We start from the raw sequence: 18,493 nt of genomic DNA, 5'->3' as shown, positions 1-18,493 counted from the left end.
TCTTGGAGTAAATGTGTTGGAAGCAGGAAAAACGGGCAAGTGTAAGGATCTGAGCGACTTTGACAAGGGCCAGACTGTGATGGCTAGAAGACTGGTTCAGAGCATCTCCAGAAAGGCAGGTCTTGTGGGATGTTCCCGGTTTGCAGTGGTCAGTCCCGACCAAAAGTGGTCCAAGGAGGGCTAACCGGTGAACCGGCGATCACGGGTGTCCAAGGCTCACTGATGCGTGTGGGAGCGATGGATCACCCGTCTGTTCTGATCCCACAGGAGAGCTTCTGTAGCACAAATTGCTGAAAAAGATGATGCTGGTTATGACAGAAAGGTGTCAGAACACACCGTGCATCACAGCTTGCTGTGTGTGGGGCTGCGTGGCCGCAGACCGGTCAAAGCGCAAATGCTTGACTCATTTCCTCCACACTCTTGACTCTTTCACTGTCACATGCAAGCTCAGATGCAGGGCTGTCACGGCTGGGCACAAACACGCCTGGGCACGACACGTGTGGCCACAAGCCTCCGCATGAGCTGCAGCCTGGGGGTGAAACACCCAATGGTCTATGTTCACTGCAAAACTAGTGAGGGACACTGTTTTTTCGATGATGTGCACCATTAAGAAAGGTTATATTATGGGATTCTCCCCAGTGTGCCGGGTAAATTTCACTTGAATTTTCATGCTGCAGCCTAGAGTGAATAGACATTCTTCAAGGGAAAAACAGGGAGTCTGCCTCAGTAGTGATCTAATGGCGAGAACGGAAAACAAAGCAGAGAGGCAATACGGGACTGAGAAGGTATGATTAGCTGAAGAAGAGAGTCTGCAGCTGGGAGTGTGGCAATGAGGAGGAAGGAATAATGGAGCAGAACAACAAAGCCTTGTCCAGTGGGCACAATGCTAGTGATTTTTCATTCTCTATATAAAGCTTTGTGTAACCCTATCCCTGCAAAGCACATCTATGCATCTCCACTCTCCAAACACTAATTTGTTTGTTTGCCTTGCACCAGACCAGGGCATCGCCCTTATGACTGGCATCGCATGAACGCCGTGCAAAGTGTTGAACGGGAGGTGGAATTCGGTCCAATCAACAGAGAGACAGTCTACTCTGGCTCAAGGCTGTCTTCACTGGTCCTATGAGCTGGGCCAGTGATACAATGGAGCTGCATATATTGGTTCCACGATTATTTTCCACTCAGATGACACACTTCACTTAAACTTGGATTTATGGAAAAAATACTCTAGTTGATTTGTTTGACATTACATTTCTACTTTTTTGCCATGTGACTTCAAAAGGAGAGAAATGCTCAATGTTTTGCTTTGAAGGCAGCATCTTGCCGAGCAACAGCTGTATCACACCAATGCAACCAGAAGCTTTCTCAACAGCAACAAAAATGGCAGCAGTTCCTGTGAGGGATTACATCACATCCTGTCAAGCCAAGGCCCTGCCTGACAGCTTCCTGTCTGTTTGTGTGTGTGTGTGTGTGTATGTATATATATATATATACTGTATATATATATGAGGTTTTCACACAACACAACTCAGTTGAACCAAACTAATATAACTCAGTTGAGCCAAACTATAATATATTTAACTTGCGTACCTTTGAGAGATGTGGGTACAGCGAATACAGTCGGCCCTCCATACCAGCAAGATTCAATCAAACGCGCATGAAAAATATTTCAAAAATAAAAAATTCCAGAAAGTTCCAAAAAGCAAAACTTGAATTTGCCAAGCACTACGTTGAATCCACTCAAAGAAAATGAGAATGAAGAGGGTGAGAGAGAGAGAAAGAGATAGAATGATTTTAGATTTTCACTATGTACAATTAGATTTTCTATATCTACAACGATGGTCGCATCTGTACTGAACATGTATAGACCTTTTTGTCATTATTCCTTAAACAATACAGTATAACTATTTGCATGGCATTTACATTGTATTTGGCATTATGAGTAATCTAGAGATGATGATGTATGGTATACAGAAGGATGTGCGTAGGTTGTTTGCGAATACTAAGGGACTTTAGCCTCTGTGATCTAATCCAACGCAAATAGGGATGCCTGTATGTGAAGAGCCCGCCCCCATAGCGTTTGCTTTATGTGCCATGAAGTGAAAGTATTCAGTTTGGCTGCATTCTGACGTTCAGTTTTTTTGCTCGTTGATTTCTTTTTTCGACAGAGCAGGATGAGCCGGTAATGGGTGGCATTCCTCGATGACGCCGGGACCCAGCCTGTTGTTGTCAGAGGCTCCTGCTTTAGGTGCGGTCTAACGTGGGATAGATATTAAAGTGACCATAAAATGGTGAGGGACGGACAAACGTGGACAGGATGTTCCTAAGAGCTAGAGAAGTGACATGAGCGCAAGCGAGGGTGTGTTCATAGAGGGCGGCCATCTTCGCTCAGAAATAGAGGCCCGTGGGTTTGGTTGACCGCTTGGAACACAGGCTGGACCTTTTGATCTCAGATGTATCACTTCCTTTCATATCTAAATACAGCCTCGCACCTTCTAATATAATCTCCCGTGTGAAGTGTCGTTCACTAGAGCCGTCACATATATGCCTGCTAACCTATCCAGGATAAGTGGGTGCAGGATGGATGGATGGATGGATGGATGAATATGCACAAATATGCAAGCAAAATAATCATAATGAGTAAAATGCTGGGACAGAGTAAATAACCTCCACTTAACCTTGTTGATTTCTTAGCATTACTGTTATATATCAGAAATATTTTGAGGCATTTTAGCCACATCACGAAACATAGAGTCTGTTATTAAAGAAGTATGGATGGATGGAAACTTTACAAAACACCTGGAACCAAAATCACTGGGTCGGCTGTATATGCTGATACATTCTGTAAAATAGTCAAACCATATTGGTAATAGTGCATTTTTACAATCAAAATTCTGCTTATAGGAAATACTGTTTAGTTAAACGCCACACAAGACTCCCCTTTCCGCGCGCTGCAGTGGGGATCTTCCAAACAGTTCAGTGTCCAGCGGAGTCTGAAGGCTGAAAAAAAAATGCTGAATCGTGTGGAAAGTGCACGCATATTTACTGGGGGACAGAGCGAAGCCACAGCACGCGGATGAAGAAAATGTCAGTTGGGGACAGAAAGTCATGGGCGAGTTTTACCAGCCCTGTTTACTGTGCCTCTATTTTATTTCTTCCCACCATATATAGCAAAGGCTGCATTTTCTGAATTTTACAGCCCTTCTCCAGGACCCAGTCTGGCACCGGCTTTCGGAAGCTGACACCACGGCTGCCACACATATGGAAACTAGGGGGGGGGGGGGGCGGTATGAGTTCAACACTTTCCTGTACAGTTGATGCGTGTAGAACTGACGTCAGATTGGATCGTTTTATAGGAATCATCTTATCTCCCCTGTTTTCATTATTACCAACATGCAGTCATACTGGAAAAACTCCCCCTTTCATTTAAGATAACTTTGTCATCCTAAAAAGTCTGATCACTTCCAGCTGTTTCAATACAATGGCCACCTAAAAGGAAGATCGGACTTCTAAATTTGTTTCCCACTTCCCGTGGTAATTCCTGCGCATGCAGCGCCGCACAGCTCTCCAAATTGTATCTTTGAAGAAAATAAAGAAGAAAGAAAGAAACGTACGGTTGTTTAAAAGCGCTGGAGAGCGCACCCCAACGCCCGGGATCAGAATGTCCCCCGGTAACAAGAGCGTTCCGGATTACGGGGCGGAGCTGCAGCAACCCACCATAAAAATGAGGCTGATCTAAGCGAAAAGAAAACAGGAGCGCAGAAGGTCGGGCATAAAGACAGTATAAAGCTTAAATGAGCAAGCCCAAGTAGAGGCTCCTTACCCCTGCTGGGTTTGTGTGGATTTTTCCGAATACCGATTTCGACCAGCTTTACTAACTGTCTGCAGCGGCCGATACCCAGGGAGCGATCTGCTTTCTGCTCGCTCCATAAGCTGTTACATAATACTTCAGTGTATTTCTCCCCGTGAGAAGAAGAATAGAGAGAATCGCAGGGAAGGAAAATGAGCACATTCAGGAGCGTATTTGCCACCGCAGTCGTGCTTCTTTTGTGGAGGGTGGAGGAGATCGCGGAAGCCTGTAGCTGCGCACCCGTGCATCCTCAACAGGCTTTTTGCAGCGCAGACGTAGGTAAGTAGCACACGTCTCGGGGACTCGTTATCGTTCACTTGAGACAATACCAAGTCAAACTACGTATGCGCGTGCGAGTCTTTTAATTAAAACAGGTAAATGTGCCTGTTTACATGAGGTTTAAATTATTTGCATATTGATTCTATCAATAATTTAAATTGAACGGTGGTGTCCAGCAAGATTCAAGGACGACAGAGCTCTTAATATAGCCTAACCCTATGGGTCATTGCATTATTTATTATTTATGTTTTGTGTATAATATAGGTAGATTTATTAAAGCGTATTGGGCTGCTACTAATTAGCATCTCAGTTAGTACATTTTTAAACGAAAATCGACTTTGTACAGATTGGTAATCGGGTCAAGACCCGGAAAGTGGAACTGCGCCAAGGATGCAGCATCAAACCGCTTGAAATTAAAATTAGTGCAGAAACGTTTTGTATTGCTTTTATTTAAGCATACAGTTTACAGTTTTTGTAGCAGCCATATCTATTCACTGTCATAGACTGTGCCGCTATTTCGAGTATATATGTATTTGTTTATGTTTGGAGCCTAAGGTAGCCATACGTGTAGGGATGCATTTCAGGGAAAACCTTCCTCTGGGAAAAAATGCAACTTCCTGGAAGACTCTAGAAAGTTCTTCTCTTGGTTGACAGCGGGAATTTCATCCCGTCATTATGGTATGAGAGCACGCCCGCGCGTCTCACAAAACGAGTCGTTTGCAAGCCCTTTCTGTCGCTTAGTGTCACAGTGCCTGGATCTGTGGGCAGACTAGCCGTCCGTACGTCTCCAGTTAAAAAAAAAAAACCGGAGAATAGTAATTAAAGATATGGTGTCATTTTGCACTGACTAGTGCACTTGCAGTGACAACCATGTAATCGGGTTTGTTGTTCTGTGTACTTTTCCGCTTGTAAACAACTGCAGACTTCCTGTGTTTTAAATGTGTAACTGACGGGGCAGCAGTCTTGCACGCCACACGTGCTGAACTATAACTTGGCACCAACTCACCGGTCAGTCCTACTGAATCGTCCCCCATATTCCTAATGAGTTTCCATGATTTTAAACGCTTCATACCTTTCTGGTGAAGCCTGACATGGATGATCTAAAATGGGAGGAAATGTTATGAAGGGGAAAAAAACATCCACAACTCAGCCTTTACAGAAATCCCCCCATCTATGGAATGCCAGGCTAACTAGCGAGCTGAGACAGTGCATGAACGTGATCCTGAGCTGATCTCTGTGGTCTAAGGAGGGGTCCCTACTTTCCAGATATTGGTTATTACTTAAATATGATACCTAAAAGGGTCTGTATTTCTAGAATGTGCCGTAAATATTTTTGTTGTAATTATTTTATTGTATCATGGTCTTTTGAGCTTTGTTGCAAGAAGATAGGTTTGGTTGCAACATTGGTAGGGACCAAATCGGCCCCAAATCCCCCAGCCCCCATAAATGCATGATACTCCTACATTATTGATAGGGATGTGTCCTTACCGTCTATACCAAAATGCATGCGCTTGCTTTCTTTCCCTCAAAGACAGAATTAATTCTTGTCGAACAGGAGCTAGTGGCATTTAACGTCTTACCTTTCGGCTGGATTCTGAAGTCTTTACTGAGAAAGTTCTTCCGCACTCCAGGCCAGCAAAAATATTATTGCATATACTAAGATGTGCAGAAAATATACACACACGGACATTGTGGGATTTAAGGGTCATTCGAAGTGTGGAGACTTAACAAGGAAATAATATTATTCTAGGAAATTAGATAATTGTGCAGTTTAAGTGGTGATTGCATGCGTGTTGATTCATGTCACCTAGAGATTATGAGAACATTCTCTATAGTTAAAACCTCTGGTATGTGCAGCGATGTTCAGTGTTGTGCACTTGACACAGGAGGGATGGAAGAAGATGGAGATGAAGATAATTTGGTCTGGGCTGGTGTTAATTCACCCCGTCACAAGAAAACAATCTTTGCTGGACGTATAGAGTGTAATGACAACCCAGCGCAGGATAGGAAGGTCCGTGAGTCTAGGGAGGGATTTGGAAACTTTATAAAATTTTGCGAAATGGTTGGCGGATGCCAGCAACAGCGTGGCCTGTTGTCCTGTGTGGGTCCAGCCCCTTGTGAGAGACAGTAGGGCCAGGGGTGTGTTAACCAAGGAGGATACGGCTTGCTGGACCACAAAACTGGCTGGATGATGATCAATGAAGGGGAAAATATGTATATTTTTTATGTTTCATTTTAGTATATTTAAAATTTTTATTTATTTTAATACTCACTGAGTCTAGTGATTCAGGCTGGTGAACAAGCGTATGTTAACGAGGGCTCCGACAGGGCCGGTTTGTTTTTTCGCTTCTGCTGTTAAAATACTGCTCTGCTTGCTGAAAGCGAGCCTTCTTTAGGACCTGCCTGTGGTCTCCACAGCACTCCTTCTAATTTTATTAAAAGCCCTCTCATGTCTCTGCTACACATTCCATGGCAGCGTGGCTTGCAGAGAAACCACATTATCCAGTTTGTGTTTCCTCGGCAGGGCTCGAGCTGGGCCATGCATCTCGGGGTAATTAAAGTAAATATTTCTGCAAATCGAGTTACGTGAACGAAAAACTGTATCTTTTCTGTGGTTGCGTTTCACGGAGTCGACGTTTTTGATTGAGGCTTCGGAGTATGCCGGAGAGGGCATCGATCGCACAACGCGTTAGGAAGCAGTTTTTGCGGCTCGTGGATTTAAATGTGTCTTTGTGAATGTAGGTGTTCATGATGTCGGCGATGGCTGTGAGCTTTTTCAAGGGGGACCTTACCGGGGAATCTGTGGTGGGATAATGCGAGTGCTTCCCTGGGATGACGCCCCTTTCCTGGCCAGTTTTGCACGTGACACGGCCTTTGGATTGGCTGGGGAGCCAAGGTCTCTGCGGAGGCCTCAGATGAGTCTGAATTAATCTCAACCATAGGGGATCTCTTTCACTATTCTCCTGACTCCCTCTTCCTCATCATCATCTTCGCCAGTGTGCCTGACACTCGCGGGAGTTTTAATTACAGAAAGATGTTGTGAGGGCAGAAGGAAAAATGATTGCTGGGTCCAAGGAACTAAAGGAGGTAGAACCTAGACATCTGATTGGTTGGTCCCACCTCCTTTAGTTGCTTGGACCCACCTCCTCTGCAATCTGACTGGTTATCCCTCTGAACCAATAATTTTTCCTTCTGCCCTCAGTACATTTTTCTGAAAATAAAACTCCCTTGAGCATCTGAGTGAGACCAGCAGCAGAGAATCCAAAGGGGACTATGACAGGCCTTTGTGTTTGAGGCTGACTGTATGCAGTGGAATGCTGTCTACAACAGTCCTGCGTGCTGTACAGACACATGAGATGCTACAAATGGAGCATGCTCCCTCTGCAGCACCTGTCCTGGGAGGTGGATTCTGGGAAAGGGAGTCTTTTGTTGCCCCGCCCACTGTTGTTTTGTTCCGAGACCATCCGGTTTCCAGCGGTTGATATCATGTTGTAAGAGTGAATGGAGGTGATGCATCAAACAGCAGCAGAAGGCATGTGGGACAAGCTCTTGGGTAGAAGCAGGAGGAAATTCACCAGCTGCTATTCCTTGTCCAATTAGGGGAGTCTGATCTGGTCCAAACTAGTGTGGAGACTTGCTGGTTCCTGGAGGGCAGGACGTGAGTCAGCAAGCTTTGAGTGTGTGTAAGGTTGCTTTTTGGTAAAAAGCGGACTAGGAACCAGCATGTGGATGTGAATATAAATTTGTGTGTCTGGGGGGGGGGAGGGGGGCAGTGGCTCTTGTGCTGTTTTTCTCCCAAATCCATCTAACACATTCCCTCTGCAGGAAAATAGATTATTGTTGTGCTGCTTTTTAGGGAGACTCAATAATTGTGTTTATTTTAGTGACTCATTCACTCACATGTTGGCAGCAGCTAGGGGTGTATTGTTGCTTTCAACACAAAAAACCATTTGCAGGCTTCCAGTTGGAGTTGAATTGCAAGTTAACACCTAGTACAGTTCTTGCTTTGTTATTGTGGCTTTGCTGTGTCCAGAACAACACATTTAAAGAATGGAAACAGTGTAAAGTAGTGAGTTTGATGAAGGCGCAAACGGACAGTAGGCTAAAGGTGTTACCTTTTTCAGTATAACCCTGGAACCTTCTGGCTTTGGGTCTGACACACAGCAGATTCAAGTTTCAGAAAATTTGTCTAATTTTCAAACTCTAGGGCTTGGATTTTTAGGAAAGCTGGCTGTTTTATCCTGCCTGAGAGTGTGTGCAGTTGGATCGGTGTTCCACATGGCACCGTCCTGGGTGCCATCCTCTGCCCGCCTCGTGGCTGTTCCTTGTAAGAGTGGGCTGCCATTATTCTCCTGTGAAATCATGTGATCCTGCTCAAGCTGGATGTTCTACTGAACGTCAGAATATCCAGAAGCTGAGCAAAGTCTTCCATGAAAAGATAACATGACAATTTCTGGAAATGTTTATACATAATCCAGCTTTTTAATGGATATAACGAGTGTAAAATGGAAAGTTTGGCATGATTCATCATCACTTCTTAAAAATGTTATTATGAAGAGCCCAAAGCAGTGATTCGCCTGTTAGGGTTTGTTACTCATGTGAAGACATTTCCAGGGTAATACTTGTGACTATTACTGTCTTAGGTTTTTAAATGAAGATAATAGATTTTTAGAAAAACAGTTAATTAAAGCCTTGCAACATTTCCAGGCAGGCCCACTGTCTCAGGGGGGTTAACTAGGGAAATTGTCTGGGGGGAGGGGGGTGTCAGGATAGGGTGTTGTGGGGGCCGGGAATTATACGTGGCAAGCTTGTTTCTGGGTAGTAATTATTATCGTGAACAGACAGCAACAGAGAATCTTTTCATATTTAAATAATTGTGTAAATAAAAGCGCACGCATGAAATTTTTACAAAATAACATTTGGTAATGCTTTGCATTTACTGCACCTTCATAATGCCTTTATAATACATTCATAGAACATTCATAAGCAACATGTAAGTATACCTAAACGTCTTTATTTTACATTAATAACAAACATTGTATGATTATAATAATGATGTTTGTTATTAATGTATATTAAAGCTGTAAAAGCATGTTAGGGTGTTAAGGTATACTTCCATGCTGTGTATGAATGTTCTATTAATGCATTATGAAGGTGCAGTTAATGTAAAGCGTTTTATGTTATTTTACTAAACTAGATACGTTGTATTAAAATGTATGTTACAGTAATTCAAGATAATTCGTTCTTTTAGTGGTACAGAGCCAGTCTTAAAGAGCCTGCTTTAACATCTGCATTGCAGCCCGTGGGGTTGAGTGCGATGGTTAGCATTCAGGGTCAAGAATGCTCCTCCTAACCCTGACAAAAACTCTTTGACTGCTGTACTTAAGCTCAGGCTCGTTGTAGTTCTGCTTGGTAAAGGCCTATGCAGTGAGCTCATGGGTAAAGAGCAGTGAGCCGTTTCCCAGGGCGGCCCAGCGTGACCAGGCCATAACCAGTCGCAGTCGTGGTGATGCTAACAGTGTCATGGCCTGTTGCTGTTTTCCTCCATACGCTTGTCTTTCGGTACCTCTGGCACAGATTTATCTTTTGTGTTATCCGTCCATAACTTTCATCGAGATGTCCATGTAGTCTTCTTCCGTTTATCATTCCAAACTGTAGCAAACTCTTCGACCGTCCACCGTAGTGGGTCCTCCCAGCTATTATTTTTTTTTCCGTTGCTGTGAAATCATGAGTGTTTTCATCTCAAAGGTGTACTGAGCAGTTGATCTTGGCAGGCCATAGTTTTTGATAAGCACGTCTCTGTCTCCCTCCGAGAATGTTAAATTGCAGGAAACGTAGGAGGGAGCACTTGCACCAAAGTGCAGGGCATGATGGGAAATAAAGACTAGGGAGTGACCGAAATAGCCAGCTGAAACCTTTCAGTCGTCTTCTGTCTTAGATGCTCCCTTGTGTCAGTCGTCCACTTATTTCCTGTATTCATTTACCATGGTTCAGACCTCAAGATGTTGACTATATGGGTGGGGTGGGGGGTGGTGGGAAACAATGAGTCAGCATCATTCCCCACAGAACCATATGTGCACTTTTTAGCTGTGAGTCATAAAAGAACGGTTTTGTCTGGGGGGATGAGCTGATGACCTCCCTGCCCCCTGTGGCTAACCCTCCTCCACAAACCATTAAACTCCTATCTGTTAAATTGAGGTTTATGGAAAGTTCAGGGCAGTTTCCCCAGGAATATAAGTGAAAGGGACGACTTTCAGTGGAAGCTGGACTAGAGTAGCTTTTTCACTAAAAGATGATTTTAGCTGTGATTTCATGCATAGTTTTTGGAAACTGCCAGACAAGTTATAACTTGAATTGAATTTGTAATTTTTAATTACATTTTTCACACACTAGCATAATATGTTGCCTTTTTACAGCTATATACACAAATGAGCAGCGAATGAGGATGGTACACTGTTTGGGATGCAGACAAATCAATTTCTGTGATCCATGTTGTCTGGCAGTAGCCTTGAGTCCAGCTAGGGACCAAAAGTTCAGGGTACTGTTTCCGTCCAGGTGGGGGTGAGTCTTTCCTGTCGCACGGGAGTCTCTGCTCTGATGCTCTGCCGCAGTCCTGTTCTTGCAGGGACCCTTCACCTTTGGGCATTCCGAGTCTGCACAGGGCCTTTGAAATGTGGGGGATTGAATGCAGGCCTGTAGCGTAAGCAGGGGACCCTTTCTGCTTCACCCCCCCCCCCCCCCCCCCCCCCAGGTTTGCTTAATGTATTCAGTCTGTGTGTAGCTCATCAACATCTAAAAGGTCACGCAGTTAATGACTTCCTTTTGCGTACACTTACTTTACGCATATTTAGAGTGAGGGGGAGTGAGAGAGGGGGCTTAGTGAAACATCGCAAAAGGGAAAGACATCTGGGCCTTATTATTGAAATGATTTTTTAAAATTATAACCCCCCCCTTGTACCTGAGCCATGCATCCCAACAATGTGGGCTGACTGGAACATTTTAATATATCGCACTGCAGCACAAAGGCAGAGCATCAACGACACCGACTTTAAAACTGACCAGTAGGGCTTCAAAGGTTTGACTGTCCACCCAAATGTGTAGAAGGCAGGGAAATGATAGTTTTGATTTTGTTTTAGAAAAAAACACTAAGTATAGTTGAACTAATGGTGCTTTTCCACTGCATAGTACGGCACAGCACGGTTCAGTACAGCTCACCTTGGTTTGGCTCAGTTCGGCTCGGTTTGTGTTTCGACTGCAGTTTAGTGCCGCTTTAGAGTGGGCGGGATTATTCACGTGTCGTTATAGTTGCGCCGCCTCTACTGCCGTGACATCATCGTAAACGCGCCACAAACAAACACACAACAATGGAGCATATCGACGGAATGGTGTTCTTCATTCTCGGCATGTGGATGTTTTTAACAGCAAGACGAAGGAGTTTGTTTCAAAAGAGGTTGATGGTGCGTCCGAACCTTCGCTGGCTGTGCTAAAAATCTAGCGGGTCTGTTGTGTCTCGTGTCGTAAGTTCAGTGACGCAGTAATGACGATTTTCTCCGGCCAATCAGTGACCAGTAGAGTTTACACGTCACGTTTTGGTAACGGTTCGGCGCGCTTGGAACCTCGGCTGAGGTGGTACTAAAAAAAGGACCAGGTACCAGGTACTGTTCCCAGTGGAAAACCCCCCAAAAGTGAGCTGAACTGAACCGTGTCGTGCCGTGCTATGCAGTGGAAAAGCACCATAAGACACTTTGTCACAGGATACAACAGAACCTAAGAGAGCCGTTTGCGGTGATAATCCCATTTTTCAGATTCCCATAAAAGGTGGTAAAGGTGTTATTTTTGGGGTTTACATGTTCACACACAGGGTGATGTGGAGTTGGGAGCAGGTGCTCTGTGTGCGGAAGTTCGGGGGGGGGGGGGGGGTCTGGGAGTGCGGAAGGGTGGGTCTGGCCATCTCTCTGTCGTCATCTGGAGAATGGAGTGGTTTCCTGTGTAGCACTTCTTGTAGGGAAGGATTCCTGGGAAGCGTCTCCAGTGAACATGCACGTTTCGGCCGGTATTTTCACTAATGAGTAATCCAGGGTTGGGCCATCGGCTCAGTGCAGTGGACCCTCTCCTGTGGCAGGTGGTCCAACAGCAGTAGTGGAAGGGCTCTTTCCTCCAGTCTTTCTCCTCTTTCATCGCCTTTCTTACTGGACCAAGGAAACTGGGGTGGGGGGGGGAGACAGATGGCTGCGTGTGTCAGCACCTTCAGTCGATTTAACCTGGGCGTCAGCTGACTTGACAGGCCCTGGGAGGTGGGGGAGGGGCAGCGGAAAAGGAAGGGTGGGGGAAGGGCAGTCAGTCGCTCATGCTGCAATTGCTGACTGGTTCCTTCCTGTCTGCGTCCAGATTGCGTAGCTCGTTCAGCCTTGCGCCATTGAGATGGTACCTGGGCAGTCTGCTGAATGAAAGCTTCACGGCTGGACTGTAAGTTTTGGGGTGGAGGCGACCCCAACGTGACTGAAATGTGGAGTCAGAGGCTGGTGTAGAAAGACCAAGAATCTAGCTGCCCTCCGTCCTTCCAGCAGTCCTGTCTTTTCCAGGGGGACAGGTGCTGTTGGGTGGATTATGGCGCGAAGACACTGTGGTTACGGGCTTCCTGTAGCTTTTAAAAGGCCTGTATGTCATGTCAAGCAAAATCTGAGTATGTGCGGTTTGCCAAAGATGATCTGGACACTTTGCACTAGCCAACACTCGAACCCTGGCATTTGTACTGTAGAAGTTCTGGGGGGCACATTAGGAAAGAGCCAAGGTAGCTTTCTCTGTTAGGGGAGATTATTATCTTAAGACGGAATAGTACATAATGTCAGATTTTAGGTCGTTTACTTTTGCATTACAATCAAACACAGGCTAACATGCTACTGATATCTTGGAATAAAGATGTTTTATTCATAACTATGAAAGTCCTAAGACTTGTTGGGATAGTGTAGATTACAGCCCAGTTTTCGGAGAAGGTGTTTGGAATGACTCATCCACCTCAAACTAAAACTAATCCAAAATAAACCAATGCAGTGGCTTTTCTTTGTTTCTGCAGTGATCAGAGCAAAGGTAGTTAGTGGAAAAGAAGTGAATTCTGGGAATGACATCTACGGTAATCCCATCAAGAGGACTCAGTATGAGATCAAGCAGATCAAGGTAACCAGTGTCGACACACTATTCTTTAACATCACCCTAATTTCTTGGTCTTCAGCAGTCAGCTGACACTGGTCAGGTGTTCGGCATGCAGACCGCTGATTGGTTCTTCTCTTTTCCTTCTGGGCTTTTTGACAGATGTTTAAAGGGCCAGACAAAGACATTGAATCTGTCCTCACTGCTCCATCCTCATCTGTCTGCGGGGTAACCCTGGATTACAGTGACAAAAAGGAATATCTGATTGCAGGTGAGATTCTCACGTTGAACTGAACCGAACAGCCTTCAAAACAGAATTTACCAACTTCCTGCTGGGTCTGCCAAGGGTATTTTCCCAGGCTATATAAAAATACAATGCTGTGTACATCTTTTTGTTTAATCAGGTTGGTACGCTGGAAGAAATTACACCCAAATCACAGGAATCATTGATCATTTCATGCTGAATAGGCTCTAGACCTCAGTGTCTGAGTACTTTGCACTATGTGACCACCAGCCCAGCTGTCAGTATGCAGTTCACCCTTCTGCATCACGACTTTCCCCATCGCAGTTTTGATATATATCATGGGGTTGGCATAAGTCATTAAACTGAGTTAGGTGTTCTGCAAAAGCCACAAATGACACTTGAAGGCCAGCAAAAAACACAAAAAAGTTTAGTAACTCATAAATCCATAAAATATACATACAGTGTTGATTTGGAGGACACCAAGTGTGTTTACAGCAGCCTGTCACATGATTAGAATAGAATAGAATAGAATCTTGCAGAGATCTCTGTATGTTGCGTTTCTCAAATCTTTCCACTTCGCTTTGCTCGCCAAGGGGACCAGAAAAGTTTTACAAGGTTTTTCCAGCTTGAGGGGGGCCTGCGCCCCTAACCCCCCCCCCCCCCTCCATGTGGAAGGGTCGACTGTACCATCAGTATAATGGTTCATGGGTCCAGGTTGTGTGCAATACAGAACAATGGAAATTAAAAGGGAGTATGTATCATCTTCAGTATCTAATCCAACCATCTGTCACCCAACTACAAATTCAGTACAAGATTGCAGGGCTAGGTACAGCCATTGATGACAAACAACAGTAAATGACAAATAAGGGTGAATAACACCACTAGGGACAAATGCTTCTCTGTTCCTGTCTTCTGTAGGCAAAGCAGAAGGAGCAGGCACCATGCACGTGACCCTTTGTGACTTCATTGTTCCCTGGGAAACTCTGAGTGTCACACAGAAGAAGAGCTTAATCCAGCGCTATGAGATGGGCTGTGGGTGCAAGGTATGGGTGTGGCTAAACAGGATGTGTGGGTGTGGCTAAACAGGATGTGTGGGAGTGGCTAAACAGGATGTGTGGGAGTGGTTATTTTATTTAGATATTGCAACATTTATGAAGGAAACCATGGTCTTCAACCTGGGGGTTTGTAGAGCAGGTGCAGGGGTTTGCAGACACATACTGTAAATTATATAAATGTTGCCGTAATTGGTTACAGTGTCCCGCTGGTGTCAGGAATGTATGCAGATACAGCTACTCAGAACCTTTTATTTATGGCTACAAATCGTTCTATATTTGGCAATCTTTCTCCTACCCCATATCTGGCCCCATCCCTTATTTAACCCTGTTCTCATCTCTCCCTCATCCCTGTTCTTTGCCCTCCCCCCACTCCCCCCAACTCAGATCACACGGTGCATCTCCTTGCCCTGCACTATCAGCACCCCAGAGGAGTGTCTGTGGACAGACTGGCTGATGGAGAAGACTGTCAGCGGGGATCAGGCCAAGCACTACTCCTGCATCAAGAGGAGCGACGGCTCCTGCTCCTGGTACCGCGGGATGGCCCCGCCCAAAACTGACTTCCTGGATGTCGAAGACCCATAATGGAACAGCTACTAGCTGAACGCCCCCTATTAGAAATACCCACGACAAATAAAAACATGTAAAAACATGTAAACATGACAGATGAAGATGATGATTATGATGATGATGATGATGATGAAGGGGGGATATTCATTTGTAATTACTAGTACATGAGATCGATATAGACTGGTTGAATGATGGTGTCATTTCCTGAAGAAGACTTTCTGTAGGAAACACCATAAATATGTGAGGGACAATCTTAACACAAGAGCACTTTCTGCCCCAAAAAGCGCTTAAACCTTCTTAAATTACACACCCTGCTTACACAAACTGCAGGCCCACCCGTTACCAAACCTTCATGTAGATGTACAGTGACACATAATTCCCAAACTAAGATGTGGCCCAAGGTCAATTTAAATGGATCAGGTCGGACTTTACCAGCTCCTGAGGATGAGGTCTAACAATGTCTGTCTTACGTTGGATTCTGCTGTGCAGATGAATTGCTTGTGAGACAGAACCATGAGCTCCTTGCTTTGAAAAAGTTCAGTTTCCTTCATTAGTCTCTATAAAAAAAAAAAAACATACACATTTCAGAAGAAAACTGTCCCAATTTCACAGAAGAGGAGTAGGGGTATCAGAAGAATAGATTTGGAGCAGAGTGGGGAAGTTCATTGCCTCACTTCCACACAATTTGCTGTGGAGAGTTCATGATACTTGATGCCAGCAGACGTTAGCAGAGATACATCAGAATGCACAGTTACCTTCAGCAGTGAAACTACATGAGAAACGCAGCAAGACCAGACAATATCGACTAATCTGTCTCTCTGGACGTTTAAAAAATTAGACTGCGGAACATCTGTCTCTGGCTTTACTTATAACGATCTTCCAACAAATGTAGTACAAATCCTAATGTAGGGCCCAATGACAGAACACCTATTCAATCCGTCTACAACTATCACATCTGAAACCGAATTTAGCATTTAACACAGTTAGGTACCAACTCCCTAAATCACTGTGAAGTTTTTTTTTGTTCATTTTGGAATTTATTCAAATGTACCAGTTGTGATGTGAACAGGCGACTTGAAAATCTGCTTTAGCTCAAAAACCCTTGCGTTAATCTTACAGATGGAAGTGTATGTCACTGTTAACTCAGAAATTAAGGAAACCAATCAGTAGCCTCTCTCAGAACTAGATTGGATTTATGATTGACAACTAACAAAAACAATGACGCTTGGAGGAAACTGCCACTTTAAATCTATTTCACCTTTGATCTGTTACTTCCCTGAGCGGATTCCAGACGTCTCATTTGTCCAGTCCATGCTATTGCAGATCTGGAAACAAGCTTGCTCTGTATCCCTATCACATGTTGGCCCCTCTCCCTAACAACCCATCAGCCAATCCCATCTCCCTAACAGCCCGTCAGCCAATCCTATCACCTCCTTGTTTTCTTATCTGCTGACAACTCCTGCAAACGTAGCTTTAATGTTTACATCTACTTCACATTTCCTTTACTGATCATTTAGAGAATTAATGGATTTGTATACTTGGTTAGTTCTAGATTTGCACTTTCTCAACAGTTGCTGTAAAGAAAAACCCACACGCATGGTCAAAAGTTGAATATCTGATAGGGGAACTGTTCCCGGTTTTTTGTACTTGACTTTGGTGTCCGTGTGGTTTCCTATTTCGGCATTGTACTCTGCCTTATCACATGGCAGTTCCTCTACAATGTTTGACTGACCTTTTCCTAAGAAGGCTTTTAATTTCGCCTGTGTGCCCATGATGATTGTAAGAGTATTAAATGTCTTGCAGCCCTCAAGGATCCCTGTAAAAGAGACACCTTGTAGCCTTGTTAACCTCTTCACGGTTTTAACCCTTCTCTGTCATTCCTCCATGCCTTCGCACAAATCTTTTGGTGCTGTTTTCTCAGCTGTTGTATCATTGCACAAGGGTCCTTGTACCAGGGCTTTAAGAGGCACAAGAACTGAAGAACATTAGAGGGTGTGAAAGTTTGTGAAGTTGGGAGAGCCCCACCAGAAAAAACACGAGTTCCAGTCATAGAATCGCATGGCTTTTTGTGTGCGTCAGACTCTGTGTACCTGCCGGGTTCATGCCCTCCATTGACCTTTTACTGGTGTGGCTCTTGTGTCAACGCACAGATTAGCGAACAGTCTAAATTACCGGAAATTAATATGGCAGGTTACCGACTGCCAGTGTGGAAGTTGATTACTGAGCACAAGCTCGTGCAGGAAGTGGGTCCCATATACCTGCTTGGCAGAGGTGGAAAGTTCAGGTCAAGAAAGTACAAATCCAGACCAAGATTTTGTTTCAACCAACCATTGGAGTACTCTGTGACTGTGACTCTTTATACTCAACTACTTGGTAGAAACAAAATTTTGGCCTGGATTTGCACTGGACCTGAACTTTCCACCTCTGCTGCCTGATTAGATGTATACAGCACAGGCGAGAGGCAAACTGTACATGTGGTAAAAGCTCAAGAGATCAGAAGTCAAGGAGATTGATCCCTTTCTGTTCTTTTTATACCAAGGATGTAAATTGACCAGCTAGCTCGTTCGTGTACCTTCCTTTTCCATAATGAAGAGTGTCCTGTATCCCATAAGAATCTCTTTCTCCATCTCCATGAGTTCAAAGGGACTTTCAAATACCTTTGTATGAAAGCAATCAAGAAAAAATGTTTACATGCATTTTGTAGTGTGTATGCTTTTGCAAAGATTAAGCATTTTGGAAATGAAAACATAATTTAAAGAGGTAGTCAATCCAAGTTTGATATTATTTGCCATTTTCTTGTGTATTACGTTTGTTTTATGTTATCACTTTTGATTTTCAGTATTTTTACTAGCCTTCATCTTCTTGGAAAGTATCGCGAAAAGTTCGAGTGTAAACCTTGTGCTGGAACCACGGGAGACCTATCGAATATAAGTCAAACTATGCATGTCTTGTGTAAACATTGACAACAATGGCCAAATTACACAGTATTATCAAATAAAGGTTTAGAGTAATGCAATGTGAACTAAGATTATTTCATTAGCATGACCGAAATGTAATGAATCCATCTTACAACTGCTTATTCAGTTCTGGGGGGGCTGAGATCCACGAGGCAGGAAGTCAGTCCGCTGCAAAGCACTGAAATACAGCCATTTGCTTACCTCTATGAGGAAACCGTAGTACAATAATGAAATCTCCAAATACATCGCAGAGGAAGGTAACAGTGCTTCCTACTGAGTCACCATGCCACTCAAATTTAATGCTTAATGTTAAATGCCAAATATAAGGAATAAGAAATTGCGCAAATTTGGAAATACATACAATTTTCCAACTTAATATTTGACCATAGACAGT

General features: G+C 44.1%; 1 protein-coding gene across 1 annotated transcript; it reads left to right on the top strand.

Annotated features, from left to right (window-relative positions):
- The first annotated feature begins 3,682 nt into the window (after positions 1–3,682).
- Positions 3,683–18,158, top strand: LOC111839614 (metalloproteinase inhibitor 2-like). The gene is made up of 5 exons (XM_023803682.2): positions 3,683–4,129; positions 13,203–13,303; positions 13,439–13,547; positions 14,439–14,563; positions 14,960–18,158. Exons 1-5 carry the CDS (start codon positions 4,003–4,005, stop codon positions 15,155–15,157), a joined length of 660 nt encoding a protein of 219 aa, XP_023659450.1. The 5' UTR covers positions 3,683–4,002; the 3' UTR covers positions 15,158–18,158.
- The last annotated feature ends 335 nt before the right edge of the window (positions 18,159–18,493 follow it).

The sequence above is a fragment of the Paramormyrops kingsleyae genome, chromosome 22, assembly GCF_048594095.1.
Source record: "Paramormyrops kingsleyae isolate MSU_618 chromosome 22, PKINGS_0.4, whole genome shotgun sequence".
In the NCBI taxonomy this organism is placed as follows: domain Eukaryota; kingdom Metazoa; phylum Chordata; class Actinopteri; order Osteoglossiformes; family Mormyridae; genus Paramormyrops; species Paramormyrops kingsleyae.
Note: the sequence above shows the minus strand (reverse complement) of the source record. Positions and strands in the feature narration are given on the sequence as shown.